Here is a 20,219-nt window from a genome sequence, read left to right on the forward strand (position 1 = left end):
TGCACAATACTTCTGACGCCTGGAAGCCCAATATTAGTTTGATATCATATGAATATATAGACGACGATTCAGTAAATAATTAGTATACACTAATTAGGTGGCCACTTAATACAGGTTTGACTGTACTGATCAAAATATAGCAAACACGGTCATTTCGCTTCCGATTTCAGCTAAAATTATCAACTTAATGGTGTCAAAGAGACACGGATTATCAGATGTAAAACTAGTCAGTTAAGTAGAGATTATTTGAGAAACTTAAACAAGTCAAAGTCAAGTCATGTCAACCAACGTCTCCTCCGCAGAACAGCTCTACTCAATAATGGCTTATAGTTAAATCGTCTTAAACTAGATATTTCATCGAAATATATATCTAATTATAAAGACGTGTTACCTTTGTGAACCCCATAAAATTCTGAATTACTTATTTGCCTTAATTTAGCCATGCGTCCAAAAGATTAACAAGAGATGCTTGTCAACATTACACCCCCCACCCCTCTGTCCCTGTGAGCGTCATGTTGTCAGGATTATGTGAATGACATATGCATGGACCGAAAGGACAGCTGATTTGTCATTGACATTGGATGCCTTTGAAGCAGTTTTAAGATTATGACCATTCAAAGTGTGAGTAAAGTGGGTACAGTTTTTAATCATGTTCAGATGATGACTGATATTTGCAAATAAAGATGTATCCTCTAAGCAGCAGGGAATAAGTTAATATGACGAATTTTTTATGATGAATATTAGTTATGACAATGACCTTTGACTCTATGACCTCAAAATCCATATCAACTGGTCACCCAAAACCTAAATGTCAAGTTTGAGGGCCATGGGTGCAGGCATTGACAAGTTATCACACATACAAACTGTTTTGCGTTCAAGGTCTCTGTGGCCTTGACCTTTGACCCAATGACCATTAAAATCAATAAGGGCCATCATGAGGTCAGCCCCAACTCCCAAGGAAAGTTTGGGGGCCATGGGTGCAGGCATTGTCGAGTTATCTGACTCGAACAACATGTTCGCATTCAAGGTCACAGTGACCTTGACCTTTGACCCGATGACTCCTAAAATCAATAGGGTCATCTACTGGTCAGGCCCAGCCTCCATGTCAAGTCGATGATCAAAGGTCCAGGCATTGTTGAGATATCACTGATAGAAGCTTTGTTAACTTTCCGGGTTTTAGGTCACTGTGGCCTTGACCTATGACCCGATGACAACCAAAACCAATAGGGGTCATCTACTGGTCAGGCCCAACCTACCTTCATGTCAAGTTTGATGACAATAGATTCAGGAATTGTCAAGTTTGCCCTCAGTGTCACTGTGACCTTGATCTTTGACCCGATGACCCCTAAAATCAATAGGTGTCATCTGCTGGTCAGGCCCAGTCTCCAAGTTAAGTTTGAAGGCCATGGGTGCAGGCATTGTCGAATTGTCACTCGGACAACCTTTTATCATTCAAGGTCACTGTGACCTTGACCGTTGGCCCGATGACCCCCAAATCAATAGGGATCATCTACTGGTCAGGCTCCACCTCCAAGTCAAGTTTGAGGGCCATGCGTGCAGGAATTGTCGAGTTATCATTCGGACAACCGTATATAATTCAAGGTCACTATGACCTTGATCTTAGGTCCGATGACCCTTATTATCAATAGGGAACATCTACTGGTCAGGCCAAACCTTCATGTTAAGTTTGATGGCCATACATCCAGGAACTGTTGAGTTATCACTCGGACAAGCTTTTGTCTACACCGACCGACCGACCATATACCCCTCTTCTTCCCGGGGGTGGGGGGGGGGGGGGCTTAATAATTGCTGACTTAGCCTATGTCTACGCTACTATTGCACTGAGAGGAGTAATCGATAGAGATCGCCGTTAGCTTGATAAGCTCCAAAGTTAACAATGACAAAAAATACAACCTGCCGTCATTTATTTGACATATTAAAGAAAGTAATACCCTTTCAAATAATAGTTAAAGTATATGGGTTGTCACCAGGCATTATGAAATAACATTACGACCAATGGCATGATCAAACAAAAACCTTGTATGTACATCAGATACCTTAGTATGCTTTTATTCTTATAGTAGCAATAAAACGACTTGTTGTTTTCCATGAATAATAATTGCTGAAATTTTGTTTTTTATCGAAAGATTTATGATGATATACCGAGAATTGTCGGCATGGTACATTTATGACCTTTTATCGCGGGCGATCAATCGTCTGACGTTAGCGTAAAAGTACTAGCGTTAAACAACTGTGACGTCACCGTGTTAAATTAAGGTACAACATGGTAATAGCTTCGGGACATGAAGATGAATTAGCATTTCACCACATTAGAGGTCAAATTCATAATAATATATCTACATTGTCTTTTTTGCTTTTTTATGTGCAAACAGCTGAGCTCTATAATATTCATGACAACTTTATATTTCTTGATGCTTATTCGTGGATTTATTTCTTTGAAAAAAGATAAAAATAAATAAATACTACTTTTACTACTGCTACTGCTACTGTTTCTGCTACTGCTACTATTGATGATGATAATATAATAATAATAATAATAATAATAATAATAATAATAATAATAATAATAATAATAATAATAATAATAATAATAATAATTAATTATAATAATAATAATAATAATAAATTTGGCGGAGAAGCATGCATGAAAACAAGAGAATACATTCATCATGGCAGTCTCATTGGTAATGTTATAATCTTGTTTTGTAATTATTTATAAAATACATGTATACTCTTTGTGTTCAAAATAAGTACTTGGCCTAAAGTCAATCGTTCTAGTTATGAATATTTGTTTTCAATTAGTAATGTTAGTTTTATTTAGAAGTATTGAGTAACTTAACCTTTTGACTTGCTTCTACTGGCGCCGATGGCGAATTCAAACCGTAATTATAAGCAATACATGATTAAAATGGAATCTTCAATATCACATTATATAGAAAAAGAAATTGCTTAAGTTGATACATATTACAGATTCGATGTTTCGTTCCCATCGACCTAAGTATAAGTGATCAGGCTCTTGCCTCGGGCAATGGGATCGTCTAACAGATTTATATGTAATCAGTTAGAAGAGCTCTGACAATTAAAAATCGATTAAGCAGACTGAAACCACCAAATATCCATCTACGGACGAAAACAATCGCCGAATGTCATAAATTGGTCTTATTAAAGCTGCACTCTCACAGATTGAAAGTTTTGACAACTTTTTAATTTATTGTCTTTGAACGAGCCATTTTTTGGCGAAAATCCATGGAAACCAGTTATATAAGACTGTTGACAAAAAAAGATATCGCAGATTTTAATATTAAATTCCAAAACTGATGTTTCGTGCATTTTTCTTAAACCGTTAGTAACATTAGCCATAAAACATTAATTTTCGAACCGAAATATCAAAATCTGCGATCTGATCTTTTGTCAGCAATCTTATATCATTGGTTTGCAGATATTTACGCAAAATTTGCTTTTGCCAAGAAAAAAAGAAAAAAAAGTTGTGAACATGGCAAATCTGTGAAAGTGCAGCCTTAAGTGAGCTATTGAGAAACTCGCGCATGCGAACTGGCTAGTGTAGAGGCATTCGATAGGCATTGAACACTTAATACTAGTAAGCATTTGTTTTTAATCTTCTAAACGATTCGCCGACGCCGGGCTGTGCCAAGCCTGTCGATTTAATCGTTTGAAAGTCCAAAAATAAACACTATTAATTGCGGCCAGAAGCATCTTTTTTCCTAATTTAATAGAAAAATCTAATAAAGAATGACCCGATCTGCCCTCCAACCAATAAATCTGTTATTGTAATGAAAAATGTCGTAATTAAATAAAATAAACTGTCGGACCTATTTTAAAATAATTAGTAGACACTGAAAAAAAACTCTTATCATATTTATAAGAACGAATGTCTATAAAAAGAAAGTTTATTTATAAATCCTATTGCTATAGTATTTAAAACGCAGCATGACAGAGGAGGTTAAATAGGTCGTGTCAGGTTCACAAAACTATTAACAGGATTTCTTCGCTTGTACCTTGCGTGTTGGAAGGTTTTATTAATTATTGAAACAAATAAGCGAAGACGCGCACTGTTTTATTGCTTGAATATCATTAATTAACAAAATTGTTTTACCTACCATATTTGCCCCGGGGGGAATGTGACATGCTAATGATTCAGTTATAACGAAACGGTTTTACGTCTTGTTGAGGTTTTAGTTGACACGAATACTCATAGCAAAGATGGTCGACCGATTGAGAGTGGTAGTGTTTGTTTCGATTGTGTGGATTAATATCGGTGTAATCTCGGGACAATCTGTGGAGCAAACAACACCCCGCGGTGAACTGAGTCTTGATGTAACACAGGACGGGAGTGTAAAAACAAACAGTGTCGAAAGCGTTACACTTTTGAAAGAAAACACAACATTTGATAGACTTGAGGATGACAACGCTGAAACAGTGACTCGCGGCGATAGACAAAATTCTGTGACGTCACGTGTTGTGAATAAAGCCGACCTGGTTTTCGACACAACGAAGGAAAATGTGACAATCCGTATACCGGAAGCTTGGCACGGGCTGTGTACGGTGCGCACGGACCAGTACGTGCAGTCTGAGTTCACACCTCGGACGCCTCTGACCACGCTCATCTGTGATGTCAAACATGTGTTCTCTGGAGTCTGGCGGATGACGGACCTGCGTGAATTACTTTTGGGGTACAACCAATCTGGAATAGCATTCGGGCTGGAGATTCAGTGTGACCCCTATAGTAAAATATCACTCTCCTGGCCTGTTAAAATCCCGAATCTGTATAAACTGGTGGTCAGAGGATGTGTGATTTATGATTATCTAGCTGAGCATAGCAATAGGTTCGTAGAAATCACACCAGATGCTTTACGGCACATTGACATGTCAAATAACATTGTAGCCATATCTGTTAACAACTTCATCAACATGACAAAGAATATTCGCTTTATTTCAAAGAAGTTCGACTGTGTCCATGAAAATACCATTGAATTTTTGCGGAACCGAAATACCTCGTATACCTTCCTTGAGGACAACCGCATCGTCATACAAAAGATAAGCGAGCTTGGTGAGCAGTTTATCCAGGACGTCCAGCGCGTGGCCCATGTGTGTGACTACCGCCACCTAATGGAACTTGATGAGGGCGTGAGTGACAGCCGATCCATCTACCACATGAAGCTGGCCACCGAAAAGTCCGTCTACTTCGAGCTGCGCACTTACAACCTCTCCCACAATTACCTTAAGGTGCTCCAAGATCCACAGCTTCAGTGGTCCTCCAACTTCCCCAAACTGGAACTCTTTGACCTCTCACATAACAACATATCAAGGCTGTACCGGTTTGAGATACCGCTACACCAGGACATGAGTAGAATCACCACCATCAACCTCCAGTACAACAATATCACGACCTTAACCGTCAGTGACCTTGAAAGATTCAAAGAAATGCCAATGATGTTTATTGACATAAGGAATAACCCCATAGACTGTAATTGTTCCGAGTTTCTGAAGGAAATACTAACTTACATCAAGGATGGGAACCATAAGAGGATATCAAATATCACTGACTATACATACATAGGTCAGTTGAAGTGCGCCAGTCCCCCGAATCTGAAGGGCCGGACATTAGCGTCCCTGTCCGGAGAAGCCGTATGTGAACCCAATGTTGAGTACTTTCTGGTGCCTCTGATCGTCCTTAGCGTTGTCGTTATAGTTGTTGTTGTGACGTTGGTCGTAGCGTTACGTTACAGACAGGAAATAACGGTTATTCTGTTCACTCGCTTTAATATCATTATACCATGTCAATCCAGGGAATCGTTTGACTCCAGTAAGAAATATGACGCGTTTGTGAGTTACAGCAGTAACGAGGAAGAAGAGGTGGAGAAACTGTTTGATGAGATGGAGAAGCCCTCGGATGATAGCCACGGTATTGCGTTTAAGTTTTGTCTGCACCATCGAGATTTTGTACCCGGGAGAACGATATTTGAGAACGTCAGTAAAAGTGTTGAATCTAGCAGGCACACGATAATACTTCTGTCAAAGCATTTCTTGAAAAGCCAGTTTTGCCTGTACGAGTTCCAGGAAGCGTTCAGACAGAGTATTATGGAACAGAAGCGACACCTGGTTATAGTGATGATGGAAGACCTACCCGAGGACAGCCTACCACGTGACCTGAAACGATGCATTAAGACATTTACCTACATCCGGCGGGACGACTACCTGTTCAAACAGAGGTTGGTGTACGCGTTAGCGGTCAAACACAAGGCCAAAGTTGTGATCGATCAAAGTAAAAGTAAGACTCTAAATAAGACCTATACAAACAAGGCATTTGATTCCAATGCATCTCGTTCAGATACGCAAATAAAAACGGATAGCTCAATAGACATTTTACAAGATATTTCAAATTTCCGTCCACTTACAAGAGTAACAAGTGACACAAATAAGGCAAGCGACAATCTACAAAATGAGCTTAACAAATCCGACACCGCTAACAACAACGATAATGAAAACGCCATGGTTACCGTTGTCAAGCGCAACAGTCATAACCTGGACATCAACATAGAGGAGACTCAACTAGAAGGCTGCCACAGTCCCATCGAGCGGAAGATTAGCAACCTGGACTTTGACAGGTGCGTGTCCTCCGACACCGGATACGGAAGTGACCGGGGTTCATACTGCGAAAAACTATCACCGGAAGTAATCACGGAAGGGGCATCGTTTCCACAGAAACAGCCGTGACGTGACCTTTTAATGCATTAGGGCGATTTTACTGGTAATAAAACTAGTTTTGGTTTTACATACGGGTTTCACGAATTGTGTATTTGTCGTATCAGTTTCAAATAAAATGAAAATAATTTTATCGTTTTTTTACGGAAACCAATTCTTGTTTTTGAAACTATCGAAAGCCCCTCCGGAGACAGTTTCGTCGGTTTTAAAACATCCTTAAACTAGTTCACTTTGAAAACAACAGCATGGCGGACAGTGATCAAACATGTGCGTGAAACATCATTCAGTTCAAACAGGAAAACGACCATTTGCGGTATCATTGTTTTGAAGAAATTCAAAAATAAGGGCTACAAGCAGATTCAACCATGTTCTTGAAAATGTACACAAAACCATTCGCTTGTTACTTCAAGAAAAAACTTTCGAACCACCGAAACCCTTGAAACTAAAACAAGTTCGGTATCAACACCCTTAGTTTAGTAACTAATCTACAGCGAGTAAGCAACAGCGAAAATGTATAGTGTAATCGTTCAACCTCGTCTTCAGATCTCGATTTCTATTGTAACATGGTAATCAAACTTCTATATTCAAGTGCTCAATGTTTGTTATAAATGCAGTAATTAAATACATAATAATTATATTCAATTTATTTCGCTGGTCAGTATTGTACATTGGAATGTCGTAAAAAATTGCTTATTATGTTATTTGTTGTAATTGTTATTGTTGTATATAGCATGTATTATTGTTTCAACGTATACATTCTCTCTTCTATATCGATGTATAAAATTTTGAAATAAACAAACAAGGAGGGCATTTCTATCTTTGTAGTGCTATGAATAAAAACACAAAGACTCAATAACGATGCCAGTATAGTCCAAAATTGACAATTCAAGGGCCACAACTCTGTTTTAACCATAGATATGTGCAGGGTTATTGCTCGTGAATGAGATGTCCTAAAAATAAAGGGAGATTATTATTGTTGATGACCATAGTAGTCTTAAACGCTACCCAGATAAGATAACTGACGAAATTAAATATGCCAAAATCCGTAAAATCAAGAACCACAACTCTGGAGTGATTAAACTGATGTGACCGGTAATCGATCTTAAATTCTTCATTCCATTACAATAAAAGTGAGACAAAAAAGAAAGATTAAACTCAAAAGCTCTGGTTTATCAGACACCAGGTCTATCACAAAAAAACGTCCAGTCCAATAATTTTACCACATAAAAGCATAGAATGATTCAAAATAATGTATGAATGGTATTTAATGATGGAAGGCGTTGATAAAAACTTGTTGTTATTTTTTGAAAGAACCTTATAAGCAAAACGAATACCTGAATAATTGCTGAAAAAAGCAATGAGGTGTACTCAATTATGCTTTTTGCTGATGTGTATAAAAAATAGTTTACTTCGGAATCGTGACCAACGTTGTAGTCAACACATTCTTTGAGGTGGTGTGTTTTTACAAAGAGTAAAAACATATTTTTTTTATACGATTTTTAATTGAGAATTGTCTGAAGTATTTTTGTTGAATTGGGACCCGATTTTACAAAAAAAAATTGATTCCTGGTCATAATATTTAAGCTTTTGCCATTTCGGGGGAACCAAAGTTGATGTGTACGCCCGGACGTACTGGAGTATGTCTACGTACCTCCCTGACAGATACAACGCTTAGTACAATATTCTTAGTTATTTGAACAAAACTCAATGACTATAGAGTTTCTGAAAACTTTCTTTATCAATTCGTTTGCACGTTATCTAACTTCAAACTTGTTGAAAAATATGTTCACGTATGTTGATATCAAGCTCGATATGTTCATAGACTACGCTTGGCTCAATCTCATTAAAATCATATCCCAATACTCGCTTTATAACGTACACAGCGTACTGAAATGAAACGTACGTCACGACATTCACGAAGATGGAGTGCGACTTACGTTGATGACGCATTTCTACGCAACGGTTCCTCTCCACTGCAGAACAGAGCGTATTGTTTTTGACAGCGACATCTGTACTGCCGTTCACTAGTGTTGATTAATATTTTGAATTTATTATTGTGATACAAATCTACAAAGACTACATGTTTCTAATAGTTCAAAATGTTTAGTCTTCTTTTTGATGTGTCAATTCTTTTACGCTTTATCTTGGCAAAGAAAGGTGCGTTAAGTAAGCCGGATAGTCTGACAGTCGGACAGCCGGAAAAGTATTCCAGCCGTAGCATATATCACCGGCTGGGTGATTTTGCTGGTCGTTAGAATATTTTTTTCTCGTATATCGAATTTAACTGGTGCAGGTTATCATTAGGTTGAAGGCGGCAGAGAAGCACCTAGTCTCAGCACAAATACCCCCCCCCTCTCCCCCCTCAAGGAAAACTCGTTTTAAGCACCCGTAAAGTTGGTCCTTAAACGTTACCCACCACGACTTCCGGTTGGTCTTGTAATCACTAGAGGGAAGTTGGCGAAGTACCATCTAAAGGATCTGTAAGCGGCCACACGCATCTACATATAGGGCACCCTTCTCAGAACACGCGTAAACAACACTCACAAAGTTGGCCCCATCCATCCACCAAACCCAATTAATAGATGGTTCTAGTCCTCTTTAGAGTGAAGCCGGGGGACTTCCATAAAGATGATGTGGTAGGGGACACGCCCATCATATTTCATTAGCCTGCGCTGTGTTTGGAACATACTGATATGAAAATAACAAACTTTCAGCACCTTCCTATCTGAAGCGAGATGCATTTTGCGTCTTGTAACAACCAAATGTGACGTCACAAACCACGTGGTATGTCCACACTGAATTTGATATGGCCTTAAGCGGCTGTGCGCATCATCACATAATCAGTTACAGAAAGGAAGCCATTTCTGCTCACTTTTAAATGACTTTAAAGGCCTAGTTTAGGACTTCCATAAGTCCCCCCCCCCCCCCAAAAAAAAAAATGTGTACAGTACACTACCCCTGTGTATTGATCTTAATCTACTTGCCTTGATCCCTCTGATTTGAGTATCCTGCTGTGCAGTTAAGGAGGTTTTACTATAAAAATGATCCCTAAATGGCCCTGAGCCAATGAACGAATACACAGGAAATTGGCCCCTACTGTGACACCACTGCAATTAGCAGGAGATGCACAGCAGGTGATTATCATGCCAAACATTCGCAGTGGCGGCTTTGTGGCGGATCCGTGGTCTTGAGGTAACACACTTGACTATCAATCCAGGGGTCGCAGGTTCGATCCCCCGTCGCATCACTAAAAAAAAACTAATCTTCTTCCGGGAGGGACGTTAAATGGGGGTCCCGTGTGACAGTGCTATACACTGGTGCACGTTAAAGAACCAGGGTAGCTCTAACCAGGGTTACATTCTGTCTGTGCACATTGCTCCAAAAACCTAAAATGACTAACAATCTTAACGGAGCACTCGCCGAATGGGCAAGGCCCGAGTGCGAGTATAAATAAGCTTACACACCCACCCGCCAAACATTCCTTAAACTAGGCCTTTAAGGTTCGACATCAACAAGGGTATTAAAAGGACAGAACACAAGTTTATATCCACACATATATACACCAATGAAGTAGACTATCATAGTCCATGATCATTTATATTATTTAACATTTGCTTGACGGTTTATATTAACAATAACAAAAATAGCAGCAAGTTAATGAAAAGAATTATTACGTACAAATCCGTTTACAACTATTTAACGGCTGTTACTACAACATATAATAAGCATGTATCATGTAAAGAAATGAAATCCTTTCTCTGAGCAAATGCTTTAAACACGAAAATAGGACGATTCTTTAACAAACCAGTTTTATCTTTATTTAGCAATTCTATGGTTTTAAACATATTTGGATTAGTATGATAACATCTTGGAATATTTATTACTAATATTTTTATACAGACTGCATTCAATCAAGAAATGAAATTCGTCTTTTAAGACATAACAATGTGGGCAAAGTCTTTGTTCCAAAATTGTATTATTCCACCTACCAGCTTCTATATTTAACCGATGAGACGATAATCTTATCTTGCTTAAAGCAATTCTGAGTTGCTGTACATTAACACACTTAAGATAGATTTTTAATTCAAAATTAGAAATGTTTCTATAAAATAAGGCTCTTGAAGAGTCTGGCAATCTGCTGTTCAAATTTTGAACAAAAACGTATCGTATTCTTTGCTTCAACAATGACACAAAACGCGAAATATCACCAACTTCTTCTGTAAGCCATGCGTAATGAAACTCAATATTACTCAATATTGTTTAACATGTACTGCCTAATTTTTTATTTGTGCATTTTACAACATCATTTATCATTAAATTACAGATAGTTCTTACATATTTCTGGGCAAACTTAAAACTTAAAGCCAGTATTTAATTATATGTATAGTGTATTGCGACAGAAGATCTAATCTGCTCGTCTCTGCATATACAAAGTCGTTTTGTCTTGTTGTTTAACCGGAAGTACATATTTTATGAATTTGGTTTGTATGCTTTCAAATGGCAATCGTTTGGAAAATCCCCAAACTTCTGAACCATAAAATAGGATAGGTCTAATAAGTTCCCATTTATGTTCAGGCGTTATGTTAGTAAATTTGTTCAAATATTTTCTTAATTTAAAAATTGCTTTATGTGCTTGGCTAGATAACGTTTGGTAGCATGTATAAGTGACCCCAATGAGTTAAAGACTATACCTAATTATGTAAATTTCTGTACAGCCTCTAATGGTGATCCCTGGTAGAAAAACTGAAGATTTAATTGTAATCTACCTCTTATCGAAAAACCAGTATCTTTGTTTTGGTTTTATTAACCTAGAGTTTCCATTTGTTACAATATTCCTCCAATATAACTAATGTTCGCTTGCAAATCAGCTTCTGAGTTAGCAAAATATACAATATCGTCTACATATAAGAGTAGAAAGAACTTTAACAATCCTGTGTCGACCCTTTGGCCCCTTTGAGATGTGATACTTCCTCTAGATTGTTAATATTCAATGCAAATAATAACGGCGATAGACAACTAGCTCATTTTGGTGTTATACTCTTGAATACACATGCTTATACATATATTTTCTGACTGAAAAGAGATTGCCTAAGTCTTATTATTAGTCCTAATATGTGTAGTTTATACCACATATTGTCTCGTACTATAAGAGCACCGCTATTGGTATAGAATGGGCCTTCTACTACAACGCTCAATAACTGGTCACTTAATAAAGTAATCCGTACGGGTATCAGACAATTGCCGGTTTCAGAATTCTTACCAATTGCAATCGCGTCGTATTTATAAGGGCGAATATATCAGTAATAATCAATTGGAAGGGAGCCACGCGCTCTAAATAGATAACACACTAGTTGATTACACAATTGTCACAATTTCACGACGTATTGACGAAGTCGTACCAGATTTTTTACCCATTTTTTCACTTTTTTGTTTTAGTTTTCAAAATAATTGGGTGGTGGATCCAATTTATTAAAAAAAAACGCCTAAATTAGGTTCTGCACACTTTCGTATAATGTTCGTTTCGTTCATCAGAATGAAGGTGGGAAGAAATATTAAGGTTCATTTTTACTTAAAAGGCCAAAACCTCTGAGGTTTTGATACAACATACGACATTGGATATTCAAAAATGAATGTCGTGCTAGCGCGACATTGGAGATTCAAAAATGAATGTCGTGCTAGCGCGACATTGGAGATTCAAAAATGAATGTCATGCAAGCGCGACATTAGACATTGGACATTCAAAAATGAAAGTCGTGCTGGCATGACTTTGGACATCCAAAATTATGTGTTGACCTTTTATTTCCCTCGTACATTAATGGTATGCGTGGTTCGGCGCACATCACAGAAACATACCTCACAAAATATTATCATAAATATAGCAATTTTTCTACTAGTGTATTAAATCTTCAATTATATCAATATGATATCATCTAAATGTTAAATTATTATATTACGTCCTTTTATTTCTATTACAGATGTTAAAACAAGTATGACATAACTAACAAGGTGAACACACACACAATTATATAAATGTATATATATTTAGAAACAAAGGAAGTGAACAAATAAAGAAAATATAACAGTATGTTTTTGTTGAAAGTCTTTTCCTTTTTACTGTTTTAAACGTATATGGTCTAGATAAACATTTTTACAACTGACCAATTACTTAGTCCTGATTTTTCATAAATATTCCAAGCAAGTTTTAAACTACTCTATAACCCAATAAAGGACGGTCTCATTTTTCTCCTTTTACAAAGATATATTTTTTTTAAATAAGTATATTCTATTCAATTGAATTTTTACAAGTTGTTCCCAACAAAAAAATGGGAAAGATTCATATAGGGCAGGTACAAATTATTTAACACAGTTCATTAAGGTTTGAACAATCTCACAATTCCAGAATATATGAATCAAGGTTTCCTTTTCAGACAAGCAGAATGTACATAGTCTATCATTAACAATATTTATTTTAAACAAAAGTGAGTTTGTAGCTAAAATCCATGTACGTGAAGTTAGCGGCCTAGCGGCGTGAAGTTAGCGGCCTAGCGGCGTGAAGTTAGCGGCCTAAGGCTAATATATTGTCTTATTTTAAAGCATGGATACATACCTTTTCTTCTTAAACAATGATATATTAAATGTTTTTATGCACAAAATATCAATTTGGAGCGATTTTCAATATTTTTTTCAAAAATGTCGATCTACATTTATCTATTTTAAAACTTGCAAACATGCTCTTCCTTCTTTTCCAATAACTGATTCATATCTTCGCCTTTTCAAGTTTGCTTGTAAAATATAATACTATCATTTTCATCGACATCAAAAATCAAACCTAATAATTCAAACTGTGTAGCTCCCCAGATTAATTTATATTTTGTTTCAATTGACCTTGTGCTATATTTTAGGGAACCAATCCTTATTAAATTTGTCTTATCAAAGTTAATTTTCAAGCCAGAAAGAAACTTTATGTAATAAATTTCAGGTAGCATTCAATGATAAATCTGATCATCATGTAACAGAGATATATCATCTGCAAATTGAGATATTTTGTATTCAACACCGTCCACTGAAATGCCCTTGATAGATTTACATTTTTTTTATTGATAAAATTTCAGCACACAAAATAAAAATATAAGGGCTTATCGGGTCTCCTTGTCTACACCCTCTTCAAATTTTAAGGAAATTTGAAAGAAAACCATTAATTTGAACAGCAGTTTCAGTACCATTCAGAAACAAAGAAATCCATCGTTTAAACATTGGTCTAAAATTAAAAAAAGAAAAAGTTTTTTTTAATAAAATAAATGACAAAGTATCAAACGTTTTCACAAAGTCTATTATTATTAACAAACCAGGTATTTAATTAACCTCAGTGAATTTCATCAAACCATATATTAACCTAGTATTTTCACCAATATGGCTTCCTTTTATAAAACCATTATAAAACCAGTTTAGTCTTCAATATGTTTGCAATGGAACCATTTGCAATTTTATAAACCGTTTTGAGCGAGGTAATAGGTCTTACGTTTTGTTTATTATCTTTTGGTATACCTGTAATGCTACCTTGTTTTTTTTTCAGGGTTGGTCACAATACATACTTTCTCACTGAAGTGAACGAGCAGAGACAATTATTCTACTGATGACTTTCTGTGTGCAAAAACGTACCTACTTGATTTACAAAGCAATACTATATATATGAATAGCAAACTCCACATAAATTCTACGGCCATATGTTTTGTGTTCCTCAATAAATCAGATTACCGGCGTATTTCAAATATTAACTTAATTTGCGACTCGAACGTTGATGCTTGTGAAAAACACATCAGGGTTAACTAATCTGTATGAATTAAACAGTTTTAAGTGCGTACAGATAAAAAACAACAACAACATATTTTTTTGCTCTCATCCCTCGATATGGACAACATCGAACACTTTCCCTCGAGCTCGCGTATAGGTAAATGGCCGTAATCATTATCACAGTCTCGTTATTCTAAATACATCGTTACTATCCTCAGTCCATTTAAAAGCTATCCCCTGTGCAGTTATTTATTTGCTTCATCTATCCCAAGTACATCGCCAGGGCATCAAAAGGTATGCATATCTCAGTAACAACAAAACATATCGTATTGATATCTTACACATTACTAGATAATGTAATTACAATGAAATCTCTCGATTCAGTTTTTATTCTGATTTTCAATTTGTTGATTTACGTTTGAAATCGTACCACATAAATGAACATTTGTGAGCGATCATGCAACTTTCGGCGAGAATTGGGCTATTATACAAAAGAGGAGACACATTTCCATCATAGTCGTATATTGCACAGTGTCAAGTAATTCAAAACTCTTCGATTTTGATAAATATATCACCATAAAATACAAAAAAATGATAGAAAACTTTCTATGTGTCAAAATCACGAAATTGGACATTGGACATTAAAAAATGAAAGTCGTGCTAGCATGACTTTGGACATTGGACATTCAAAAATGAAAGTCGTGCTGGCACGACATTGGACATTCAAAAATGAAAGTCGTGCTGGCACGACATTGGACATTCAAAAATAAAAGGCGTGCTGGCACGACATTGGACATTCAAAAATCGTGCTGGCACGACATCGGACATTGGACAACCCAAACCCTTCCCACATTTACATCATATAAATTTGGTTCATAAGTTGCGCCCCTCTCTCCTTAAACCAACTCATAGAAAGTCCTGGATCCGCACCTGATATCTGTAATAATGTGGGCAGAAGGGATTTCACGATACGTCTTGAGTTTGATCTTAATTGCAGTGTAGTGAAATTTTTGTTATGAATCTTGTTCAATACAGCTGATTCAAATATGAATAATTTTCGAGGCCATTTCTTCGGAATGAACAGTACGTGTGCCAGTTTTGTGGGTCCATTAAATGCGCTATCCATCGTTTCGTTTCCTTAATAACGGTTTGAAATCATCCGATGGACACCCATTCATTCTCTGAGGTTTACTAAGATCTGTTCACAAAATGGCCGATTCCTTTTTATTATCAGGTTTTAGATTGGTCACCAAAAGTATGCATACTGTATATTCAAAAAATATTTTTTCTGTGTTGTATGTCTTAGATGTCTTAGCTGAGTGTTCTGTATACCGATTAATGAGCAGAAACGCCCAGTGATATACTTGGCTGAAACCTTGGAAAATGGAATTGACACATCGTAGAGTAGAAGATAAAGGGAGGCAACACTTCATAAAACAGTTTCTAAGCAGTTCTTTGTTATGCTTTGTTGTTTCATTTGCTTTCATTCGGTCATTAACAATGAAACTTGGACTTCAAAGATTAAACCTGCGTGTAAAAACAAATACAGTAGTATCATTGTTTAAGAACCATTCCACGGATTGTGTCAAACTTCTACAAAAGAATAATACTTGGAGGGAATTGTGCAAACTATCATATTCAACACCTCCAATGCCGGTGTCCTAAGAGTTGGCGGCGTCCGTCCGTCAGGTACACCGGTGTCGTCTTGGTCTGAGCGTCAGCAGTTGCTTGATATCCACGGAATTGGCCGCTGACGTTTTCATGTGGCCGATTCGTGGCATTCTTGGAAGCCTCGTTTGCAGTTATATTGTCGTCACTGATGAAGCCGACTCCTGACTGTTTGTAGCCTGTGTTGTGTCGTCAGTTGACCGCTTTGTCATATTGCCTCATTGGGGTGTGGATTCAGCAGTGCGCTTCAGTAGCATCCCCCCCATAAGTTCGTATTGCCTTTATGCATAAAAAAGAAGTGCGTTCTTTGAATCGCATTTCATCTTTTACACCAGTCGCAAATATGTTCATACAGACGCATTTGTCAACGGCAGTAAATTCACCCTAAAGGGCAAGTTTGCCCCATGCCTGGTGGAGGTCTAGTGTGTGTGTGTGTGTGTGGGGGGGATAAACATTGCTATTGTGAATGTTCCATGTCATATAAAAGATAACAACCTTTTTATCTCGGATATTTCAGTACAGGAAAGGTTTAATGGTACATGTTGTACATACAACAACAATATAGGAAAACAATCATTTAAAAATAAACACACTTTTTCTTTTATTTTTTTTGTCGAGACTCCGCAGCAAACTGTAATAGCTTCTAAACAATACTGACATGTTATATATATCAGTATCATATAAATTTTACACGTTTGGCTGTGCTGTCTTTCTTCGAGGCGCGTGTAGTGCTATAGTCAATAGACGGCTACCTTCTTCTTCCAGCTTAAACTTTGAAGCTAGTAACTTTTAACATATAATTTATTATCATGTCATGTTTGCATAATTTCATCACAGTTAATTATGAACGTGTACATTTTTATAGCTTTTGACCGTCTTACACCAATTGTGAGCGGACACAGCCCGATATACAAACTTGTATTACTGTCCAGAAATTAATAAGACATGACATCATTTAGGGAACAATAGAACATGTTGTTATTATAGCATTTAATGTATTTTCTGCAAAAAACTATTGGCATTTGATCTTAAATATTCGTATTTCTCAACTGACATATAAAAACGTCCACTATTTACATTACGGGCAAATGTTGGGCCTGCGTAGGCTTTAAACAAGCAGTACATGTGTTTGTTTTGGCTATGCACGGGGTTTATGGTTGCCAAATTGTGGTATATTTATATTTCGATTAGCTCTGCGTATGTTTTATGAGAGCTACACATGTGTTCGTTTGGCTCTATTTGGGCTTTGTGTTTATGGTTGTTCGGGATTATTACGCGATTTATAGTTATATGTCAATTTGAATATCACTATCAGAGAAAAAAATATCAATGAAAATAGCCATACTCGAACATAATATATTTCAATGATTGGGCAATGGATGGCGGCCATCTTTGACGCCATTTTGAATATTTTCCAGGTAGTCAAACTCTGTTTTGATAAACAACAGACGTTTACCTATAAAATGATATAGTTTAAAGCATCACATGGTTTTAAAACACGCAGATAGTTCGTATGACAAGCCCGCTTTCTATCCATCTTCTTCGTTTAAAGTTCGTTAATGTCAGTTTCATAGAATACAATTAGTTTAAGTTTTCATTCTATATGTATTTGAAATTGTTTTTGCTTTATTTGCGACCATTGTCAACCGTGTTTAAAAGCATGCCACCCGACAGCGTTATTGATATTTGTGCGCATCTTTCGCTATACCGCGGCGGTAAAAAATATTTTGCACGAAGATCGACGAACTATTTCACGGTGTTGATGCATAGCGGATTCTTTCCGTCCACATTTTTCATTTGCCGGTTCTATCCGGCACCGGTGCGGATTCTATCCGTTTTGTTTATATTTTACAATGGAAAGCCGAGCAATACATCGTTTAAATAAACAGCAAGTGATGTAAGTATGTGTGTGATTTGATTCCTAAAGAATAACTTCATTTAATATCGACTAAAAAAAACAAAGTCCCATATCTTTTTAATTATCTAAACGAATGAAAATAAAACAGCGATCATAATTCTGACAGCTACTACCATGCAAAAGCAACGATACAATGTATGTATTATCAGATATTACATCCTGATAAATACGTTAAACTGTCCAAAGAAGGTATCGAAGTAGGTATCATTTAATTTCCTGCTTTTGCATATAATATTTGGGATAAAAATTGGAAATGCAGTCCTCAATTATCGGTTTAGCGAAGCTCCGGATTCTATATATTATAAGCGTATGTAAAGAAATTTGGGCACCGGATATATTTTGTCACTTGCACCAGATTCTATCCAAGATTTGATATGCTATTTTTGTTTACTTGTTTCCAGTCGGAAAAGAAGATCTAATCTTTCTCTAAACAGAACGAAGAACATAAAAAAAAGAAAAATTCAATCAACAAATACAACCCCTTCAAGCACTTCTAATGACGCAAATCGCCTAGATGTTAGTTTACTGATTGCTGCCCCTAAAAAGGCTCCTCAAATCCCGATTAAGGACTCGGTTGTGTCTTTCATTAAACCTAGGTAGGTAAACATTTATGTTTTCAAACTATCAATATGTAAAAAAGTAGTACTTATCGCTAAAAAATATACAGTCGAACCCCCTTGGCTCGAACTCGCTTGGCTCGAACCTCTCGTTGATTTGAATTGAATGTTATGGACCGATTTTTAATACTGAAGGTAAGCATTCCCGCTTGGTTCGAATTTTCAGGGACTCGAGGTATTTTCGCCGGTATCTGGATGTTCGAGCCATCGGGGTTCGAATGTACTTTCTTTATACATTATTAAGAATAGTTTTAGAAATAACGATAATAAGTGTAAACACGCTGATACTCTCTCATTATTTTTACAGTAATCATTTGTTCGATAACCCACAACATTACGGCAAAAAACAGCATAAATCAAAACGCTCTGACGTGTCAAAACCTCATGAAGTGGCGAGAGTATGCTTGCCGGTGAGGTTTCACCATAAAAGCGACGAAACAAAGATCCTGGCAACAACAAGAGTGGGAATACCACTTGAAGTTGGTGAAAAAAGCAACACGTGCTAAAGCTAAAACGTATATTTTGTTTATAAAGTATTTCATTATTTTGTTATAACGGACAATGTTTTGAGAGAACGTTGATTTATATTATTGTTTTGAAGCTATGTCTTTGTGTGGAAAAAATCAACGCGTTTATCACAGACACCATCCAAAGTGAATTATATCATAAACTAATTCAATGTGATCATATTTAAAGTTAAGGTTTGAAAATCTACCTTTACCTATACCTTTTTTATTTCAAAGGCTTGTTTTTAATGTACGTAAAGTTAGCGGCCTAGCGGCCTAGCGGCGTGAAGTTAGCGGCCTAGCGGCGCGAAGTTAGCGACCTAGCGGCCTAGCGGCGTGAAGTTAGCGGCCTCGCGGCCTAGCGGCTTAGCGGCCTAATATGGTATCTTATTTCAAAGTAGGAATATATGCTTTTTCTTCTAAACAATGATAAATTAAATGTTTTTGTGCACGAAATATCAATTTCAAGCGATTTTCAACATTTTTTTCAAGAAAGTTTATCAAACATTTTTCTATTTTATAGCATGCAAACATGCCTGCTCTGCTAACAAACTGATATATTTGCTGTTTATATGCACCAATCATCAGTCTGAAACGATTTTCAACATTTTGTCAAAGAAGTCGATCAAGCAATCTAGCGGCCTAGCGGCGTGAAGTTAGCGGCCTAGCGGCCTAGCGGCCTAATATGGTATCTTATTTCAAAGTAGGAATATATGCTTTTTCTTCTAAACAATGATAAATTAAATGTTTTTGTGCACGAAATATCAATTTCAAGCGATTTTCAACATTTTTTTCAAAAAGAGTTATCAAACATATTTCTATTTTATAGCATGCAAACATGCCTGCCCTGCTAACAAACTGATATATTTGCTGTTTATATGCACCAATTATCAGTCTGAAGCGATTTTCCACATTTTTTCAAAGAAGTCGATTAAGCGATCCAGCGGTCTAGCGGCCTAGCGACGTGGTTTATTC

The 20,219-nt window shown here is 36.7% G+C and overlaps 1 protein-coding gene across 1 annotated transcript; it reads left to right on the top strand.

Moving 5' to 3' along the window:
• Positions 1-4,184: 4,184 nt before the first annotated feature.
• On the top strand, positions 4,185-7,554 carry LOC128242259 (toll-like receptor 4). The gene has a single exon (XM_052959350.1). The coding sequence runs from the start codon at positions 4,243-4,245 to the stop codon at positions 6,754-6,756; it is 2,514 nt and encodes an 837-aa protein (XP_052815310.1). The 5' UTR covers positions 4,185-4,242; the 3' UTR covers positions 6,757-7,554.
• The last annotated feature ends 12,665 nt before the right edge of the window (positions 7,555-20,219 follow it).

This window comes from Mya arenaria, chromosome 8 (assembly GCF_026914265.1).
Source record: "Mya arenaria isolate MELC-2E11 chromosome 8, ASM2691426v1".
Classification (NCBI taxonomy): domain Eukaryota; kingdom Metazoa; phylum Mollusca; class Bivalvia; order Myida; family Myidae; genus Mya; species Mya arenaria.

What these genes read in the sequence shown, in the direction of transcription:
- LOC128242259 (XM_052959350.1), top strand. Translation starts at nt 4,243, where the DNA reads ATGGTCGACCGATTGAGAGTGGTAGTGTTTGTTTCGATTGTGTGGATT.